General features: G+C 41.0%; 1 protein-coding gene across 4 annotated transcripts in view; it reads left to right on the forward strand.

Moving 5' to 3' along the window:
* The window catches only part of ELAVL4 (ELAV like RNA binding protein 4), a 61,722-nt gene that overhangs the window by 37,436 nt on the left and 2,920 nt on the right, over positions 1–21,366 (forward strand). For 3 of the 4 annotated variants that reach the window (XM_062497920.1, XM_062497921.1, XM_062497922.1), the window contains 4 exons: positions 7,532–7,635; positions 17,594–17,747; positions 18,128–18,353; positions 19,747–19,785. In XM_062497920.1, the coding sequence (XP_062353904.1) occupies positions 7,532–7,635; positions 17,594–17,747; positions 18,128–18,353; positions 19,747–19,785 (523 nt within the window). The remainder of the gene's footprint in view (positions 1–7,531; positions 7,636–17,593; positions 17,748–18,127; positions 18,354–19,746; positions 19,786–21,366) is intronic. The other variant, XM_062497923.1, reaches the window with a different exon arrangement.

Genomic DNA, 21,366 nt, shown 5'->3' on the forward strand with positions numbered 1-21,366 from the left:
TTTCTTAGGAGGGCATCTGTTAAAAGTACATTTCCCTGTTAGTCTGCAACCTGGCTTTCCTCTCCAGTAGTATTTTAAGAAGGATCTACTCAACTCAGATAATGCTGGTGGCTGTTTTTAACCAAGGACAAGTCATGCTTCTTAATTACAGGTGCACTGTAGCATCACACCATATCTGGGGCTCAAAGTTGCATTGCATTTAAATACACCTGACATTTCCTAATGCAGAAGTGGGATCTTCTCAAAAGAACTAAGGATAATTCCAGTATAATATTGTCACCGCAGGACAATAAAAATTATTTGGAAGGTTCCAAAACAAAGTTTGTACCCATTCACCTTCCTGCAAGAGGCAAAAAACAAGTGACTTATCAGTCATGCTTGTCTGGTTTTTGCTTTGAGAAAGATTGTGCATTTTTCCCTAAATTCTTGCAGAAGTGAGAGTTAATAGGGGAAGAATGCTTTCTTGCTGTTCGTGAATCTTAGTTTGTGCAAACATGAGGAGTCTGTATTGTAAATAAGCTGTAGACTAAATGGGCTCTGTGATAGAGCTGCACTAAACACAGAACAAGTTACCCTTCATAGATGGGTTGCAGTGAATTGTGACAGTGACAGCCTTAACTTAATTGTTTGGCCCTAGGAGCACTGTGTGCAGAAAATGCTTCCCTCCTGGTTTGCTTCTCCTGAGACTGTATTGTGTGTTGCTGGGGTGAGAGCAGGTGATTCTCCTTGGTAAAGGGGTGGAGGATGAATGAGACTGACACTACTGGTATAAAAAAGCATAAGACAAGGAGCAGGTTTTGAACAGATCTCATTTTCCCTTGATCTGAATTTTCTCTCTATAGTTTACCTCCTTTTTTTAGGTGAATAGCTCTATTTGTTAACTGTTGGGGAAACAACGAGAAGGAAAAAAAAGTTGTTTCACTTGACCCTCTTTGTATATTATGAATATATCATCTCAAGGGTATTTATGTAACCTTCTCCAAAAGCCTCTACTTCATACGGCTTTTCTTATGAGTTTGAGTCATTCCTTTTCATCCCAAGAATGTGTTTAAAACACTTCTGAATTGGTTTGAAGGCTCACAGGGTGGTGTTCTGAAATGGACCTGCCAGCTGGAGCAGGGGATTGCCTTGAATGTCAGAATTCTTTGGTTACTCTTGCTTAAAAGACAGAAAGTGCCAGATACCCATAGGTGCTATTTGTTACAAACATCTCATTTTGAGAAACACTGGGTAAAGTGGAAGAGTATGTGCAGGTTTGCTTGGAAGAGCCACGGCTGGGGACAACAAGTTGCACTGAGCTTTTGCGATAGAGAGGAGCTCACCCCGTGACCAGTTTCTTCCCTGAATTTCACCGAGGTTCGAACAGGCAAAAACAGATCTGGGGAGATGTGGAGAATTCGTGGTGAGCATTATTTGTCTTTTGGTCCCAGAGGCAGAGTGACTGAAGGCTGTTGCTGTCTGACGGCTCCTGCCTGGCTGATGCGAGATGAGCTGTCAGACGTGCCCTACTTCCAAAGGGAGCGAGTGTGGCAGGGAAGCGTCGGCGCTCCCGGTACAGCTGTCAGGAGGGCAGCTTTAATTAGGTTTTACATTTGGGTAGGGGACAACAAAAACAATTTAAGGCAGTTTGGGTTGCTGCTGTTCCATTCTGTGCTTCTCATGAGTGACTGCTTATAGTGGGGACCCTAGTCCTTTAATGTGATGTTGCATTCCACAGTATTTTATTTCCAAATAAACGGGATGTTTCTAATAATTTTTTAACTTACCTGGTCACAGGTGGGCAATTAAGTTGTACTCATCTCTCAGTTGCTACTGGAATAATTTCCTTCAATAAGGCTTCAGACTTTCTGAGAAAGTAGTTGGCTTCTGCTTTGCTTGTGGCAATGATTGTTCTTCATAGAACCATCAGGAACATTTGTATTTGTAGCGCTTCTGAGTAGAAGAGATTATAGAGCACTTAACACGTCTTGCCAAAACATTCTCTGGATTAATTTCTGCTTGAGCTACAGCACAGCTTTCAGGAAAAAAAAAAAATCAAGCCTTCAGAATTTCCAGTGGTAGAACTGACAAAATGGTTGATAGGTACTTAAATTCATGTTACCTTCAGTGTCAAAAACACAGAGCAAATGGTTTCCACAGGAAAACAGCATTTGCTATATTGTTTCTAGTCTGGTTTCACTTGCCAAGCAATGGTACTTGGGATACAAAATTCCATGGGTAGACCTTAGCTGAAAAAAAAAATACATTTGTACTTCAGAGTAATACTAATGTATTAGTGTTCGGGTTGAGGTTTATTCAACTTTCTATCCCAACACTTTTGATTGCGTAGGCAGATTGTGACCCCCTTATCTCAACTGAAGGAGTTCCTGTGCTGTAGGCAATTCTCATGGCCCCATCACCAAGGCATCAGTGTCTCCTTTGGGGCATGTGCACCAGGACTGGGCTCCTCCTCAGCAAAGCACAGGCAGATCAGAAGCAGCAATTCTTCCCCTTTCTGATTGTGTGAATTTTATGGTGCGAGTGGTTTTAATTCTTATATAAATGTTGCAGGCTTGACATGGCTTGTGTCAGTCTTCCATTTCAGCATTCCTAAAGCACGCCACAGTTAACTTGGTTTGTCAGGATGTAATCTTTGTGCTGTGTAAATGTGTGTATTTGTTGTTTACTGAAGAACTTAAATTGCTTTGTAGCTTCCCTCTGGCTTCTTTGTACTTACCCTCTCCTCCTCTTGTCCTTCTGCAGTCAATTTTCTCAAGCAAGGGGTTTGGGATTTTTCCACTTACTGGTGGAAATAAACAATTTAGAGCCAAGATCCGTTTCCTGAGACAGACCTGTAGGAAAGCATCTTCCTTGTGATTTCCTGTTCACAATTCCCAGTAAGAGATCTGTTGGCTTTTTTAATCCATTTAATGTGTGCCGTGTTAATTTTGTTTTAGTCGATTAATAAGCAGTACCAAATCAAGTCCTTTAGAGAAGACCAAGTATATCAATGTTGATTTAATGGCATTCTTAAAATTTATGGGTCAAACTTGTAATCTCATCAAGAAGGTTGTCAGTTTAGTTTGACAGAATCTATTTTCCATAGACTTAATTTGATTGACATTGATTTTATTACCCCTCACTAATTCTTTATTATTAAAGTCCAGTATTGAATATTGTGTAATTTTGCCTTCCCCTAAATTAGACTGCTGGGCCTGTAAGTACTTGGGCCACCCAGTCCTCCCTCTTTGAATTTTAGTGCAAACATTTTTCCTCCAGGCTCCTGGAATTTGTTGATCACAAAAGAGAGCCATTAGCCCCTTTTTTTTTGGAGTCTGTTCTTTGCAAGCAATCCAGATCATTTTATTTAAACATATGTCATTTTAGGAGCTCCTGTTTAGCATTCACCTGGATTGCTAGTTATATCTTCACATATTTCTTCAGGTGTACATAATGCCTGCTGTCTCTGTACTGTTACTATTAGTGTCCCCTGGTGAGTCAGGATGAGTGTTAAGGGTTATTTTTTCTGTAACCTAAAAAAAAGAAAACAATTTTTTTATTTTGTTGCCAGAGGGGTTTTTTGCCTTTTTGGTCTGTTTTCTATGACATTTCTGTTCTAACTTACAGGGGGTTTATTTGTTTTCCCTTTATCTCTTAATATAAATATGGAATTGGCCAAAGCAGACTGACTTACAGAAGAATTAAAGGAAGGCACAGGTCTTTGACACTGCCTTTTTTACAGTTGCAGGTTTTTGGATGTATGAATAAAGGATACAGGCTAAATTGATTTATTTGGTTTTAATACCTTCTTTCTCACTGCTTGTAAGCATAATTTCCAGTTCTGAAATGGAGCTTTCTCAAATGCAAAAATGTGTGTTACCAGCTTGGGCTTGGCTTTGCCTGTTTCTTGAGGGTTGTGGGTTTTTTGTTTGTTTTTTTTGTTTGTTTTTGTTTTGTTTGGGTTTGTTGTTTTTTTTTTTTTTTTTGACTGTTAAGTCCTTGATAGCTTTTAACCCTGTTACTGCTAATTTTTAGACTTGTTCCATACCAGATTCTGGGAGGTCCAGTATACATTTTCTGCTGCTAGAGAAAACATTCGGAAAGAGCAGAGGGAATAGCAAGATAACAAGGTGTTGTTTTAGGATCATCTAGAAATATCTCTTGCCTGACCTACTGAATCACAGCATGTGATGAACTATTGGATTCCAAATCACAGAAAATATTTACTATTTACAGTGCTGTTCCTGGGAAGTGTAGCATGGGAATGAACTACAGTGTCTGTATGGGTTCCCACTGAGAGGTCCAGATGCTTGCTTTGTGCTGCCAGATTGTGTCCAAAGTAGTGTTACCCTTTTGGAGTACATGCAGCACATGATGGAGAAAATAGGGAAGTCCATACTGTTTACTGTATTCTGGAACAAATCCTTTCCTTTCCTTCACCTGTAACAGTTTTTAGTTCTTTCACCTCTAGAGTCTGTTTGGGCTGACATAAGGTGCCTTGCTCTTGAGAGAAGTTTGAAACTCATGTTTTTAGCTGCATGTACATCGTTTTTTTTGGCTTCTTAACCGTTTAGCACAGTAAGATTCTGATGTTTGCAACAGTGATCATAAAGCTTTTGACAGGCAAAAGACTAATCTGAGTTTTTCTGTTCAGTTTTTTGAGACTGGGATGTTTGTGTCCATCGTCAAACACATGATAATATTTAGGAGAGATGGTTCAAAATGCAAAGTAGCCAAACAAAATACATTACTGAAGTGGAAGGCTCTTAATGGGAAAGTTTTCTTCCTTCAGCTTCACTAGTACAGTGAGGTCTAGGCCAGGAAGCAGCAGAAGGAATTTGCTGATGGAAACAACTGCACCAAGATTTCAATGGGCTGTGAAGGGTGTGGAGTTTGAGAGTTTTTATGATAAAAGGGGTATTCATTGAATTAACAGAAGTTCAGTGCTCAACAGTCTGAGCATTCACCCTTTTTTGTGAGTACACTACAGCTAATATAGCAATCAGTGGAATATGGATTCATAACCAAATGCTTTTGAGTAACAGGCCTGCAATCCTGTTACAAATCTCATATTTCTCGAATGTTCAGGAGTACATACACTAACAAGAAGAAATTGTGTTCGTGCAGACCTGTTATTTGAAAGAAAAATGGTATGACAGTGTAACAGTTTTCATTAAGCCAGATTCTGCAATCCTGCATACAAAGCTAGCTTTATTCATTTTGGTATTTTTTATTCTTCACCTTGGAGAAAATATATTTATCCATTGCAACTTGGTAGTGAGAATGAGAAATGATGATATCTAAATAACTTGAATGTTCCTGGGGGACTCAAAAAAAAAAGGTTCTGTGTAATTGTGATCTCATTCTTTTCTTGTGTTGCCATTTATTTTGCTTTCCTACTGCTAGTGCTGTCTGTGGGTTTGCTGTCCATGGTCTCTCTTGTACAAGTACTTGCAGAAGTGAGAATGTTTCTGGAGGAGTTTGTTGAAAAACAGTGTATACATTGTAGAGGTTGGTCAGTCCATCTGCCTTGAGAATAGCAGTGGCTGGACATGGAAGCCCAGGATCAGACATTGGACATAAATCCCAATCTCGTAAAAATCCCATGGAAAGATGTTTGTTTCCTAGAGAATTACTTTCCTCTCCCTAGGATTGTTCAGGATTAAATGTATCCAAGATTTGATATGTTCAGAGGCAGGGGGATTGGGGCTGTATAAAATACCTCAGGTAGCAAGCAGAGGAAGGCATAGCAGGGAAAGTATCTTTGCAATATTTCTGCTCCAGGCTTTGTGCTTAGCCAGACTTCAGGTCGTTCTTGGTTTATGTCATGTAACTTGGGTAAGAATATTTTTTTTGAGATTAGTTCAGCTCTCCAGGAAGACCAAGTATGTTTTTATACTTTCCGAAGTTAAATTGATGGGGTGAAATTGCTCCCTGGCTGTATCATATGTTAAAACAGCCACTTCTTCTCCCTACGCCTGCATGTGGGCATTTCAGGCATGAACTGCAGTGTTTCCATGGATTTTTCAAGTCCTCCATTGCATAGTTAGCAGCTTTTAGGGCTTTGATCTGATTTCGTAAGACAGAAGCACTCCCTGTATTTGTGTTACAGCAAACGCTGTATTTTTGGTGGCGTCTGACTTTGAGAAACACACAGATGCTTTTTTGTAGTCCAGGAGACAAAGAAACAAAGCTTTGTGCTGGGAGGCAGGATCTGTGCCTCCAGGGGACATCAAGGCACTTGGTGTGCAGCTGCCTTCCCAACCTCCCCTTCCTCCTGGTGAGCAGGAGCTGGGTTGCTGCTTGCTGCTCCCGTGGCTAGAGATCTCCACAAATGCTGCTTCTCTCCTTGGGAGGGATTTTCACGTGTTTCCTTTCTCACTGCCTGTGAGCAGGAGCATTTTGATGCCCTGCACATCAGCGCTGAGAGACGGGTGGATTTTTGGCTTGCTGTGCTCCTGATAAACAGAAGGGTGTATGAGAGGGAGCGTGGTTGGAATGCAGGATGGTTCACCTGCCTGCTTGGGAAGACTGATTCTTGAAATGTGATTATCAGTGTATTTTTCTAAGTTCATGTGCCTTAACAAAAGAAATAAAAAGACTGTTTTCCAAACATGTAAAATAAGTTCAGCAGGATGCTCGAAGGAAGGGATCTGGAAGTGGCTGTCTGTCACGTTGCATTAATAGAATTGGTGCTGCAAAGCTGCTGCTTGGGAATTGGGAAAAGATCCCTGTGGAGTGGGTTCTCCCAGCCCTGTGCAGCCCCACAGCCCCGTGCGTGTCCATGATCCTCTCTGGCCCCGTGTCGCTGATCCCAGTTATTGCCTGGCTCTGTTTCTGCTGCAGTCGCACACACTGGTCTCACTGGGGAAACAGAAGCTGTTGAAATGCTTTTGGCTGCTGAAGTGGGCTCCTGCCATCCCATGCACAGCAGCAGTTGTTGCACTGTTTGGGTTTGCTGTCATCTCAAATACTCAGAGGGGAGCTTTAACGTGGTCCCTCGCCCAGCTGCAATTTGGGCTGTCCTTTCTCCTATTTACTGGCTGTTCACTGAGCAGTAAAACGAGATGTAGAGGTGGTTTTCTGTTCCTCAGCTCCTTCAAGGTTAGTGTAAAAATGCAGTTTAAATACTTCAAGGCTTGTTTATAAACAGCAGCAAAATTGTGTGTGTGTGTGTTTATTTAATTTTAAGAGGTGGCCTCATTACTGGCAGGTCAGCCAGTTATATTTATTAGGAGCTCAGCACAAAATTATTACACAGTTCTGTTGCTGTTGAGCCCCGTACGTGCTTTTTGGTAAACTCCTGGGGAAGGTAGGGTAAGGGGTTGCTGCTTCTTATTCTTACAGAAGGATCTTCAGAGCAGCAATTTAAAGTTATGATGGCTCCCCCTGTATTAAGGAGATAAAGAAATAGTGAAAAACAGCATAGAGACCATAAGGGAAATAAGGGATGAAATAAGTGGTGTAAGAAAATTGTACTTCCACTCTTGGAAGTTGTTCCTGTGCTGAAAAATACTGAGTCCTTTCTTCTTTATTTCTTGTGTTTCAACAGGGCAGAGTTTAGGGTATGGATTCGTTAACTACATTGATCCAAAGGATGCAGAGAAAGCCATTAACACTTTAAATGGACTCAGACTCCAGACCAAAACCATAAAGGTAAGACAATATAAAATGCCATTTGTTCGATTCAAGAAGGGGAGAAAGTAGTTGGAGCTGTTTCTGGCAATTTCATCACTGTTTTATTCTCTGTTGTAAGGGGGTTAATGAGCACCTCCTTGGAACAGTGAATGGACGTGCAGAAGATGAAATCTCTCTTCTCTAAAATTGCTGCTGTTGTTAAAGAGAGGGGAAAGTAACAGGAAGCTCTTTAAAGCATGACAGTGAGGCTTAAATGTAGAATAAAACAGCCAGAGAGGTACCATAAACAGGTGAAGTAGGTGATGGTGCATTCACAAGTTACATGTTTCCCTATGTTTTAATGGGAAACACTTTGTCACAGAGCTCTTTCAGTAACACTTCCTGTCGTTATCAGCCGTTGAAAGTGTGTTTGTCACAATTTAGAATATGTCATTCTCAAAAAAATTTTTCAGCATTTCCACATCCTTAATTTGATTTATTATTTTAAAAGCTGGAGGCTTCCCACTGAAGTATCTTATTTCATTGTTTGTAATAGACCATTAGTTATTCAATGACCTTCTTTAGTGGTCTCACAAGAAAAGCAAGCTTCTGCATTGTCACAGATTTTGCTGCATGGCCGATAAAGCTGCTCTGAAACAGCTTACAGAAGATTTCCACATCCCAAATTCTGACAAATAATACAGCCTGAGGGATGTGAATCAAAAAATTGAAGGGGAACAAACAGCAGATCAGATCCAAATTATCTGAAACTGCTTTGATCATTTTTTTGAATGCTGGCTCTTGATTTGCACCATTTTCTTAATTTTTCTTCTGTAGTTAATTTGTATTTCAAAGCTAAAATTATTAATATATAAAAATAGAATCTTTACTGTGCTTAATACAAGTAATATCAGTGGTGTATCTTGCAAAAAAGATAGTGTCATGTGGTCAGTACTGTAGGTTTTGGCATTCTGGCTAATGATTGTGGTTTGGACAAAGTGGTATTCCCCAAAGCCAGAGTATTTCTTGGATTCTGGTGTTAGTGCTAAGGATTTTTTCAAGCAAGTTTTTCCCCTGATCTATTTGATCAGTGAAGAGCAGAAGTGCTGAGCTGAGGGTTATGAAAGTGGTGGAGCAGCTGCAGGGATTTCGTAGAAGAGGCTGCTTCCAAACCTCCCTCAGACCATCCAGATTCCATCCCACAGATAGGCATGTGGGCCATACATCAAAATGCTCACAGCATGATTTTGTAGAGTTAATAGAAACACTTACAGGAATATGTAAGGCAAGGCAGCAAAATCTACCATCTTATCAACTGCTGCAGGTGGAAATGCAGGCTTGGACTCAGCAGTTTCCACTTAGTGAGAAGTTACTCTCCAAATTGCTTTTAAAGGTACATTATCAGGGAAAAAAAATCACCTTTGAAAATATCTATTAAAAAGTCAGAGCTTGAAAAATCTAGATGAGTTTTTCATGAAGCACATGGATATTTTGAACATTATTTGGCCTTACAAAATAACTGCATTTCTTGTCCCCAAGTACCTCTTGTTTTACCTCTTCCTTTTTTGTGAGCCAGAGCATTTAAAATATTTCAAGGTTACAGGGAGCTTGTGCTGTAAAAGGCCCCCAGAAACTGCAACCCACACCTATTATTATTATCATTATTATTATTGTTATTGTTATAAGTGTCTCACATGCAAAATTAAACCATTATGCCTTTCTTTATCACCTGTAGTAAGACTTTTGTTTTCTGGGAATTTCCTGTGCAAAATCTTGTTCGTGGTATGTTTTTTCAAATTCTGTATAAATGTTAGAAATTGAGTAATTTGTTTTGGGGTTTTCATGTTCATTAATAGGTCGTAGACTGGCGTAGAATAAAGGGAATTTGGTGGGGTGGGAGCTCTTGGAAACTGTTAAAATTTAATAAGCAAAGAGATGGATCTAATCTACATGCACAGGAGCTGCATAAGTTCTTCTATGATGGGGAAGAAGCATAGGATTTGGGATTTTTTTTAATAAAATTGGGGTTATGCAGTTGCCTAAAAACAGCCCAAGGGAGCCTTCTATCCCAACAGCCAAAGTTTTGGCCACAGGGACATCGAATCAGCAGTTTCCAACCCAATTTTTCATTACAGAATCACATGCAACCATCTCACCTTTACCCCCTTGTTTTTTTTTTGTGTTTTTAATTATCTGTTACTTCTGGAAATGCTGGTAAATTAGGTCTGCTTTCCCTAGTACTGTGCAGTGGGGGTGGAGGTTTCCCAGTGTTCATGCAGAGGGGTAAATTAGGTGTGTTTAGTGCTGCCAGTGTTGCTGAGTTCTCTCTGGTTTCTGAAGGGTTTCAAGGTGATGAGGAGCAGTACTCAACACTGCTGAACCTCCTCCCTTGCCTGTTGCCCCCAAGTGCTGCTTTCCAGCATCTCACTGTCTTTCTTTATAAGGCTGAAGTATTTAAACTGGTGGAAATACTATATTTAATTATCAGTCCAAATTACTTCAGCTACAGATGCCCTTTACAGTTACTAAAAATGTGCTATTGGTGCATTTAAAAAAAAAACCTCTCTCAAGAGAACATCTAGAGAGGAATTTGGTGGCATATAGTTTTGTAGACTAAAAAATATTTAGTAGAATAACTTTGAGCCAGAAAAGTACTGAACATTTCTTTGTTCTGTTTTCTTCATGAATGTGTCTGGGTTTTTTGCCCCAGAATCAATCTGTAAATATCTTATTGATGGATAGGCTGAACCTTGGCCCCTGTCTACCTTGGGTAGCTGCAGTACTGCAGGTAGAATTTCTCTGGCTGCCTTTTGGAAGCTGTTTTGATGGAAAGTAAGTTGAAATGAGTAATGTGTGAAAGCCCTTTTACGGTGGCAGGTAGCTTCTGCCTGCCAAGGTCACTGTGGTCTTGTTGGCTGGGTCCCATCTGTGTGGTGGGCTCTGCTGTTCCTTGCACGTAGGCTGAACGTGAGGTGGCTCTGGGGAGTTGTATTTGCACTCCTTTTTTGACCCCACAAGGCTTAATTCCTGTTTAAAAATAATATATGTATTTTATGTATGTGGCCCCAAATGCTGTCCTTTTCACTTCTGTAACATTTTTGTGGCAGCTTAATGTTCTTTCTCTCCTGATGCCTTGCAAAACAGCCATGCAGTCACAGGAAGAGCTGGCTTTAATAGCAGGATCAGCAGAACAGCCAGGCACAGTCGGCTCTGATGTGTGGACTAAAATAACTGAAGAAGTGTTCCTTTTATTCTTTTGTTGTTATGATAAATAATCCCTTTTCACTCTAGCAGCTAAAATATTTATGTGCATTTTATTTAAGTCAATGATGCCCTTTCAAGTCAAAGTTGAGAGGTGACGATTTACAGAAGATCTGTTTTGGAAAAGCATTGGAGAGAGTGTTGTGTTTGGTGGTAATAGGTTATAGACATTTTGTTCCTCCTCAGCTGATCATAGTGCATATTTTATTTACGCCATTTCATAGCAGCATCATCTTCTTGTGAGAGAGAAAAGCTTCACTTTATTTTTACAGCTAAAGCTTGACATAATTCTGCAAAACAGTTTAGAATGAGGGAAGAGACAGTGTGTGTTGAAATAAATATATATTCCAGAAATTGAATCTATTTTTAGAAATTAAATTTGCCCATCCATAAAAGCATATGAAAGGTCACTGCTGCTGTTGAAGATTGCCTGGCAATTCAGTTGCATCAAATATCAGAAGGAAAATAAGATGTGTGATGCATGGGGTACAGATTGTTTAAAGTGCTGCTTTGCCCTGAAAAAAGGACAGTGCCTGAAAGGATGCAAAGGAAGTGTTTTACAATTTACTTGGGGATTCAGGTGACCTGGCTTCATTGGAACAAGGGCAGAATAGTTTTGAAAGGAAGTTTGAAATCTATAAAGAGCCAGTAACCCCCTGAAGTGCAGTCTGGTGCACCCCTCTCTTTTTCTCTGTTCCCTGAGAAATAGGTTGGCTTCTTCCTTCCCTCCCAGGAGCAGGTACATGCTGTAACACTGCTGGAGCAAAGGGACATGTCCCCAGAGCGAGGAGAAGGAATCTGGGTTTTCTGAGCCCTTGATAACTTCCAGTTTTTAAATCTGTCATATCTATTAAATGGTAAAATACTGTACTGAGAAGCTCTCTCTAGTTATTTTAATTTTCAGTTAAATTTAGTAAATAGCATGGAATTATGTATTTCTGCTTTACTTTCCTGTTTTGATCAATAGGTCTGGATGGCCCTAGCTTAAAATACAGTAAAGAAGGCTGTGGGAGAAAGTAATCTGCTTTTTCTGAAAATAAAGTAATAACATTATGCTGAAAGATCTTCCTATTTATCTTGGTTTCTGTGGCATTTTTCAAAATGCCAGCAATTTCCACAAAACTCAGGCTCTGAATCTGTCCATGTTAATTCTTGTAATTGTCCACAAAACTACAAAGCATCCTGTCACTTGGTTACCTGTAGGGTAACCAAATACCAGCAGCCTCAGACTTCTCTGTCCTACAAAGTCATTTGTCACAAAGATTGCCTTCCAGCCATGCTCGGCGGAGGAGGCGGCGCGGGAAGCAAGGAGGAAGAATTGCAGCAGGGAGCGTTGGGGAGCAGACCTGCATCTCCTGCACCCCATCCTACACTCTTTGGGAGGTGTGGGGGGAGCTCAGCACAACCTGGGTTGCTGGTGGTGATGGTGGCAGAGCTCTGGTGTTGGTGCCCTTGGTGCAGCGCTCGACCAAAGCGCGGTGTTCTCCAACCGTGTTTTTCCGTAGCCTCCCCAGGGCCACCAAGCCTGCTGGGCACTGCCTGCAGCCTCCTATCCCGCTGAAGAAATGGGGTGAAATACAAGGCTGGGTGGTAAGGGAAGGGTGTACAGAGGTCAGGGTAAGGCACAGGAAGGGCTTGGATGCTCTGCAAGGAAGAAGAGATGGAAGGTTGGGGTATTGGAAGGTGCTGAGGATGAGGATGTTGGGCTACAGCAAGGAAGGATTTGCATTTTTGAGTGTCTTGTGTGCAGTTTACTAGACCCCTTTTTTTCCCTTTCCTGAAATTCACATTACAGGCACAAACTGCAGATTTGGGATGTAGCTATTTTATAGCTCCTTGTAAAATTGAGGTAACTGCTTGTTCTCTTTTATGGTAGCTCACAGTTAGTCAAAGAGGGGTCGTCTGCTGTAGCTGCTGCTCCCTAAGACAAAGTCTTAGACAAGAGGCTTTAAAGATACTGCAGACCTTGAAAGCCTCAACTAAGTTATTCCTGTTTTGCTCTTTAGGACCCTCTGTTAGTGTAACCTTTGGGACTTGGTAGCGCTTGTTAACAAACCCTCTTCCACCCTTTCTGCCTGCAATGGTAGTGGTGCTCTGAGGACCTTTCAGTGCTGCATTTGAAGGTTCAGCTTTGGTTCTGCTGCTTTCAGCAGGCACCAGAGAGTCTCTGCCTCGTCATTTCATGCATCTTTCTCTTGTGATTTCTCTCTTTACTGCCTCTGTTTTGCCAGTGAGTCCTTTCATTCCACAGAGCCAGAGCATTTCTTAGACTTGGCTCTTGATACAGCCAAGAGTATTTCTAGGTTATTATCTATGGATGTCTTTCCTGAAATGATGGGCTAGACCATTGTACCTGCAATTATAATTAATCTCTGTAAAATGGCATCGAATTGCTCAACAGTAAAGTGCGTTGTCGCTCCACCATCCCCCAGCCAAGGGCTTAGGGAAGAGAAAGGACAAAGCAGTGCAAGCATCAGATGTGAAAGTATTCTAGGTCCTGGTCTTCTGCCTCTGGACTAGAGGGCTTTTGTGTCTGCTTGTTCTGACAAAGCATGCAGCTTTCACAAGAGGGTGTTTCAAATCTGGTTTTGCACAAAATTAGGGCACAGTTGAGGGTCTGGAAGTGGCTGTGGGGGAATGTCTCTTTCTGTCATAGCCTGTTCACTGGTGCTAAGCAGATTTTACTTCTAGTTCTGGATGTGCATTAAACAAGTGAGACTGTGCTTTATTTATATGTGAGGCTTTGGAGCCGTTGTGTTAAAGCTCTTCCAGTCTGTACCAGGGGGTTAAGGATGGCAAGTGAGGTCCCCATATAAAATGCTTGTCCCCATTTTAAACTGGACTTTAGGCAGAAAAAAGCCAAGTGACTCACCCCACAAATGATAGAAGAAATCCTGTATCTCAGAGAGTGCCACAAAAGGAGAAAGCAGAGTCTGTATTAAGGTCACCAAGAAGTCTGATATTTTTGCATATTGCACAAACTTTTTGAAAGCTTCCCAGGGAGTCACTTAACACTGACTGCACCTCAGCTGCTTGTGGCTGGAGAGGTGTCCCAGGGACTGCAGCTGCCCTGGGCGGGTGGCTTGGTGGTCCGTGGGTGCCTGTGCTATACCCTGATTCAAGGTTCCTGCACGGTTTCCCATGCTCCAGATGAGGAATGGTAGATGCAAAGCAAGTCATGTCTCAGAAGGTTGGTATCTGTAAAATGAGCTGCTTGGTTGCTACTCAGATGTGTCCAGGGCAGGATGGTTGTGCTGGCAGAGCATAGCATTCCAGGAAAGGATGATGAAGTTCCTCTTCAGAGCAGACCAGAGTTAAGTTTTGCAAGGAGGCTTCTGGAAGTGAACTTTGATGTTTGAGAAGTCCAGAATTAGCACAGGAGCTGAAGGCTTCTCTTACAGGGAGCAACAGCAAAGTGGTTACGTGTCAGTGTTCAAATGGCTGCTGTTGCTTGTTCCATAAGACAAATGGGATGCGTTCATGCCTCTGGGTGCCTTTGCTGTGGGCTTTGGCTTGGAAAGGCCAGGCTGCTTCAATTTATGTTCTGAAGAGTCTCGAGGTTAGTAATTCTTCAAAAAGTTTTCGGTGTGGGAAAACAGGTAGGAAATCAATAGGGAAGATAATTACTTGAAGCTGGAGATATTTTCTGTGCACCTGAACAAAAATGTGCTTTGCCATGGAAGATATGAAATGTGGGACCTTCTGATGCTGCAATGGTGTTGGGAGACAGTGGTGCAGCCTCTAGAGATGGCTGTTTATTATGAAGACTTTTCAGCAGCCCTTCTCTTCTGCAGCCCTTACACAGGCTAATGCTCAATGTCAGATGAGAAATGTCCTATTAAATGTTTTTCATGGTTATTATATATGTGTTTATAGAAACTAACATCTGAGGCCAGCAAGCTATTAAATGAATTGTACAATATTTTATTATCTTCCTTGCAAATTTGACCGCAGAATGCCTAAATATTCTTGTGCAGTGAAATCCAACACCATGGTTCGACCTTCAACTGCTGTAGGAGCAGACAAACATTTTAATGCTGAGAAATGCCTGGGTCAAAAAAGCAGTTTGGTGTTCTCCAGCTCATTATATAAATTCTTTGTGGTGGCTAGGATTCCATCCTCTTTTTCTTTTTCAACACTTTTTCATTACAGGGTGCTAACACTGCTGTGAGCAAAGGAAGGGGGAAAGAAATCATTTTTACATGTGAATATAAAGAATTAATGCAGCGTCCTCACCCAGCGCTTTGCGGTTTGCAGTGATAAAATGGGAGCTGGTTTTTGCTCCCATTTTAACTCGCACAGAATAAGGAGCTTCTGGTGTGATGGAGGGTCAGGGTGGGCAATTTCTTCCTTTGATAGCTCACACACGGGAAAACATCCCGTCCTCAGCACTAACTGAATAATAGCTTGAAAGCAGGATGGCACACTCTAACCGATCGATTTGTCATTGGCTGACCTCAGAGGGAAGATGAAAAAGATTCAAAAGCAGATAAATAATTGACATTACTAGCCTTGAGTCCATTCAGCTCCGCAACCTTTTCTCCTTGATATTAAAGACGGCTGAGTTGCTTTTGGCAGCTTCTTTCTTTGGCTCAGGCTCCCCTGCAGCCTGAATGTTTGATTGTGGGAGGAAATAAAAACTAGACCTGAGCAGCCATAGGTGTTCATGTGTGCTCTGAGTGAAGGGTTGGGAGTGTGAGCAGCCTCTCCTTCCTCTGCCTGCGAGGCCCACGAGAGCAGAGAGCCTTCTCTGAGTAGAAGTGTATATATGTTATAAAATGTCAGGCACTCATTGCTCTGGGAAATAATGTTTTTTTGCATATCCCAATACTTTTCATCCTCCCTGTAACATGGCATTTGGTTAATGAATGTGCCAGAGTGAGAAACCCAAAGGAAACCCCTGGCTGTTTGCCCAGGAACTTTATTCATTTTGCTGTTCTCAGTTTTGAGGCATAGGTAAGATCCCTACCCTCATCCCAGAGAGGCTCTTAAATGTTTTTTTAAACTGTTATTCCTAAAGTAGGTTAAACTGTAGATACCTTACAGTACCCTCTCAAGGTGAGGCATTTGCAGTGTGGGGAGTGAGAGTCTGCTTTTCCAAATGCCCTAGCACCTAACCAAGCTGTAAGTGAAAGCACCATGTGATTATCCCTGGTGTCCCCTAGAGCCTGGATTGAGCTTTATTACATAAAGGGCAAGTGATGCCATCCATGTGTGTTCTGGTCCTGGATCCATCAGAGTGTTGTGTGGGACCAGCAGGGAAGCGATGGCAATGCTGCAGCCCATCAGGGGCTCGTGGGCTGTGGCACAAAACAATTTCTACCCCTGTATCCTTCTTCCTTTCAGCACCTGAAGGTTTCTCTGCTCCTCATGTCTGCTTGAGCCTTTGTGCTGTGTGTGTGAGCTTGCTTCCAGTGGTGGAAATGTTTTATCTATTTCGTATTTCTTTCCCTGAATTTTCCACCTCCACACTCCAGCCTTCTCTGTAAGTGTTAGATTTAAAAGGTTATGGACAAACACGTAAGTTATAAAGAAATTGCCAAAAACCTTAAAGTCTAGAATCTTTAGAGTTTATCTGCTATTATGCAGAGAAGATTGTGGAAGCAAATATTAGTCATTAACATAATTTTCTGTGTTGAGTCAACATCTATTTTTAGGTGTGTAGCACATAAAGACAACTCTTTGACACATAAAACACAGAGACATCCATTTGACATCATCTGTGTTCTAGCTGAGGCTCAGGAAAAGGGGAAGACAATTGCTGAATGTATTGTATTCATGATGGGAAACCCCCCCACTTCCTTCCTAGACACATTTTAAGAGAATGCAGGAGAGTACTGATCTGTTTATATTGAAATAAATCAAAATGAAGTGCAGAATATTCAGCTTGGGTTCCAATGCTTTTTCAGACATGCTGTAAAGTAATTCATGATCTGTGTTGAATATTTGCCATTAGGCTTTATCCTGGAAGTGTTTTTATGATGTTAAATGTGTTGATTCTAAATGTATATATTATTTCAAAAGTGCAGAAGGCTTTTTATGCACCTATTACAATTATAAATCTGATTTCATAGGTAGAAGAGCAGTTAAGAGGCTTGAATCAGTAATTTTTCAACAGCACACATGCAATGCCACAGCTAGATTTTCTTGTTTGCTTGGTCATAATACTTTATGGTCTGGTTCTGGGTTTTATAATGCAAGGGAACTTCTCGTGATAAATTGCAGATCTGACAATGAGTGTCAGTCTACAGCTCCCTGAGCAGATGTTCATTTAGTCTAATTTCACCAGTACTTTACTGTTCATCCAGAACAGATCTTGCCAGCTCAGGATGCAAACACAAAGAGAGCACAAAAGATCGCTCCCCAAATAACCTGATCTGTTTCAGACACTTGGAGGGGAAAGAGAGAAACATGCAGGAACTTGAGCGTGCAAGGCTGGCTATGGCAAATCATCTACACACCCGTGGGGGCAAGTTTACAAAGCCATGCGTGGGAAGTTGCACATTAATCCACCTCTGAACGATATTTTATCACTGCACTTCAAGAACCCTTGTCTGTTTTAATGTCTCTGTAGCTCTTCCTTGGTTCCTCCAGCCTTTCCTGGCCCTGCTGGTTTCCCAGGACAGGTCCTGTCTGAACCGTAGGGTTATGTCTAGTGAGAGAACAGAACATTATCTGTCCAAAATGCCAAGGGTGGCTGGAGCTCACTAACACTCCTCTCCTTTTCTCTCTGTAGGTGTCATATGCCCGTCCAAGTTCAGCATCCATCCGGGATGCCAACTTGTATGTCAGCGGCCTTCCCAAAACCATGACCCAGAAAGAATTAGAGCAGTTGTTCTCACAATATGGGCGCATCATCACCTCACGGATTCTGGTTGATCAAGTCACAGGTTAAAAGACAACTTTTCTTGATACGTGCATGTCTTTTCTGGAAATGGCAGGATTCAGAATGTGTGCAGCTGGGTTTTTTTTACTTTCAGTGGAAAATGTAATGCCTGTTCCCTAATAAATGTGACTGCAGGTATAACTGCTGCCTCTTTAATGAGGGACTATCAAAATGCAGAATATTGTTTACTTAAAATCGTTGTTAAATACGGTAGGGGCTGACTTTGGAAATTACAGATTGGGAAGAGGTTTTTCTTTACAGGCCTTTTCTTAATTTGCAAACCACCTATTGTGAGAAGTCAAACCCAACATTCAGTTTATGTTCATTACATAGATGAGGCTGTTCCTGCAAATATTCATCTCTTCACATGTTTTTACTTCCCAGGGGTTTCTCGAGGTGTGGGATTTATCCGTTTTGATAAGAGAATAGAGGCAGAAGAAGCCATAAAGGGACTAAATGGCCAGAAGCCTAGCGGTGCTACAGAACCAATTACTGTGAAGTTTGCCAATAACCCCAGCCAGAAAACAAGCCAGGCACTCCTTTCACAGCTGTATCAGTCTCCCAACAGACGCTATCCTGGACCACTTCATCACCAGGCTCAGAGATTCAGGTAATTACCTGGAAAAGAACTGAAGTTCCACCAGCGACGACAGTGTGGGGCAGGTGCTGTGCAGGAAAATATGCTTCAGTTGTGTAGGCTGACCTGATTTTCTTTGTAAAATTAAATATTCTTTCCTGGAGAATGAGGAGGAAAATCTGCTGACAGCAGTAGTCATGTTGTATTTACCAAAACAGCTGAAGTACTGTACAATCAGATCTCATGAAGGCTCATAGAAAAAGGGAGGACAGAATAGAGTTACACTGGTAATCAAATGAGCAGTGACTGTCCTGTTCTTTCTCTTTTTGGGTAATGCTTTTATTTTCTGCTATATTACTACAGTTTTGATGCCGCTTAGACTTTGATGTTAATGACAGTGGATTGGTAGCAGGAAAAAAGCTGAGTCTGTCCCAGTCAGCAGGAGTATCATTAAATTTATTAGCCTGAGATATCTGCTCTTAGTATAAAGAGCCCTTGTATTAGTCTTTGGTGTGAGTCTTCAGATGCTTTTGGGGATGTTTTATGCTTTGCATTTTGAATATACTGTTTCCATCTGATGCATAAGGCAGAGCTAGCAATATGTGATGTTCCTATTACTTTTATACTTAATAGTTCTCAGGCAAAGCCAGCTTTCAAATAAAGTCTGCCTTCTAGAAAGAGAACTTGGACATATTTGCATAACTGAATTGCACACTGGTTTTAGAGAATGATTCAGAAATAATTTTAGTTTGTCAGTGATGAAAAGTGCTAATGAATTAAGGATCATAAAAAGTCAGTGTCATTGGATATATTAAATTTATACTTGTTTTTGTGTCTTTGGCACGCAGCTGTGTCCATTGAGGTTATCACTGAATCATTCAATGGACAGAAGGACTTTATTGTGCTGCCATGGAAAGCAGATGATTATGTTCTGCAAAATTTGGTGGTCAATTTAGATTGACATGTCATGAAGGATTAATACTAAATATATATAAAAGAGGGAGAATGTATTCTATTAAAGTAGATTATCAAGAATTTTTCAAGTTCCAGCAGTTTTGGATTTGACATTTTATTTCCAAGTTAACCGTAAATATAAGGTGACAGTTGAATTGCCAAAAAAAAGTTGAATTATAAAAAAAAAAAAATAAAATAAATCCTAAGTGGATTTTTTAAAACCAAGCTCTGGAGGTTAATCTTTTCTATAAGACTGTAGACAAGCTATAAAAAGGCTTTTAAATGCTCTGGTGAAAATTTAAGCACAACCTCAGACTTAACAAAGCAAGCCAGGAGTTGTTAGGCTCCTTAGACGTGTGGGAAACTTGTTGAACGTTTCTTCTTTGAAAATGGAACACTATTAATAATAGTTCCATTGAGCGATCTTGCCATCTGTGAGACATTAACCCAAAGACCCTCCTTCTCTTTTCAGGCTGGACAATTTGCTTAATATGGCCTATGGCGTAAAGAGGTAATTAGAATTCCACAGATTGCCAGATGTCCGTGTTGGCACAGATTGGTGCTACAATTTATTTTTTTTTAATTCACTAACTTTATTTTTTTTATCCCTTCTTTTCTTCCACCAGCATGTCAAATTCTTTTTAAGTTTGGACTTCAGTTGGTTTTGTTACTTTAGAGGCCTCACGCGCAAGTTCTGTGGGGCTTTTCAACCTTTTTTTATTTACAGGTGGGCTTCTCAAATGGTTTAGGTGCCACAGCTCCAGGCATTCAAATTGCAGATGCTCTGCTAAGCAGTGCTTTTTCCAGAATCAAAACTGTTAACTTGAGTTTTTAACAAAGCTCTGATCCGATAATGGAAAATTTAAGTCAAAAATCAGAATTAGGCTGCTGTTGTCTCACAGTTAAGTCCACCTTTCTCCCACATCTGGCATCATAAGTTTGACTTGAAAATACAGCTGTGTGCACCTCAATCAGCCCAAAGTTTCTTTTGTTACAGGTTTAATACTTTGAAATTTTTTTCAGTCCTTGAAATTTATTTTTTTGTTTGTTTAAAATAGCTGTGTGTTTGTATGTGCACGCATGTGTGAAAGCTCAGCTGATTTGTCAACATTTCTGCTGTTCATGAGTGTTTGGTAGCTAAAATGAGATATGTTGTTAGTGTTTCTTTTAATGGCAACATCAGCATAAGTGACCCTTGCAGCAAAACAAATGTGTAGTCTTATTCCTGATGTACCTTAAGATGTCCAGATTAAGATGAGAAAGTACTACTTAATCTTCTGAAATGGTCTACTCACCACACTTGAAAATTACTTGAGCTTTCTTTTGAAGCTCATCCTCCAAAAAGGTATGGTAAGTATATCTTTACACTAGCCAGTGTCAGACAGCGAGGTGGGGTGGGGTTTAACCCCTCAGTAGCTCAGTACAGATCTAAAAGCTTGAGAACTCACAGGGGAAAAGTCAAAACACAGCTTCTCCCCAGAAGCACCAGTGCTGGTGTTCGTAGGCACATTGGTTGTGTTGGGATATCCTTAGTGGTGATGGGGATACGGTGAGTCAGAACCCCCTGCCTGATTTCATCACACACCCCTTCTCCTGTGTTCTCCCACCTTATTTGTTCCTTGTCAGAAGCATGGAAAAACTCCCAGTCGAGTGTCTGTCCAGGTGCAAGTCAATGTCAGAGGGATGGGTTTGTTCTGGGAGGTTTCCCTGGGGTTCTGCTGCTGCTCCTTCCCTGGAATTGGGCTGCTGTGTGGTACAGGATAGGCTTAGTCTAAACAGAGAAAAAGAGAAATTATCTGCCTTTATACATCTGCTTTCTCAACACTGTCTGCAGTGTTACTCTAAAAAAAACAGCAGTGTTTAAAGTCATTTTGCAGGCATCTTAAATTAGTTCTTATCTCGTCTCAGCAAACCTTGGCAATTGTACCTCCACTAACAAAACCTGAATTTATAGGTGCAGGGTCACAAAAAATACCGCACTCATAATTTCTGAAGCTGCTTCAGAAACAGGAGACTCTCTCTGTGCTAACTGTTTGGTACTGATGGAAAATGAGACATGCTGATGTGGAAAAAAAGGTTTTATTGAGGCTAA

Source organism: Cinclus cinclus, chromosome 8 (assembly GCF_963662255.1).
Source record: "Cinclus cinclus chromosome 8, bCinCin1.1, whole genome shotgun sequence".
Taxonomy (NCBI): Eukaryota; Metazoa; Chordata; class Aves; order Passeriformes; family Cinclidae; genus Cinclus; species Cinclus cinclus.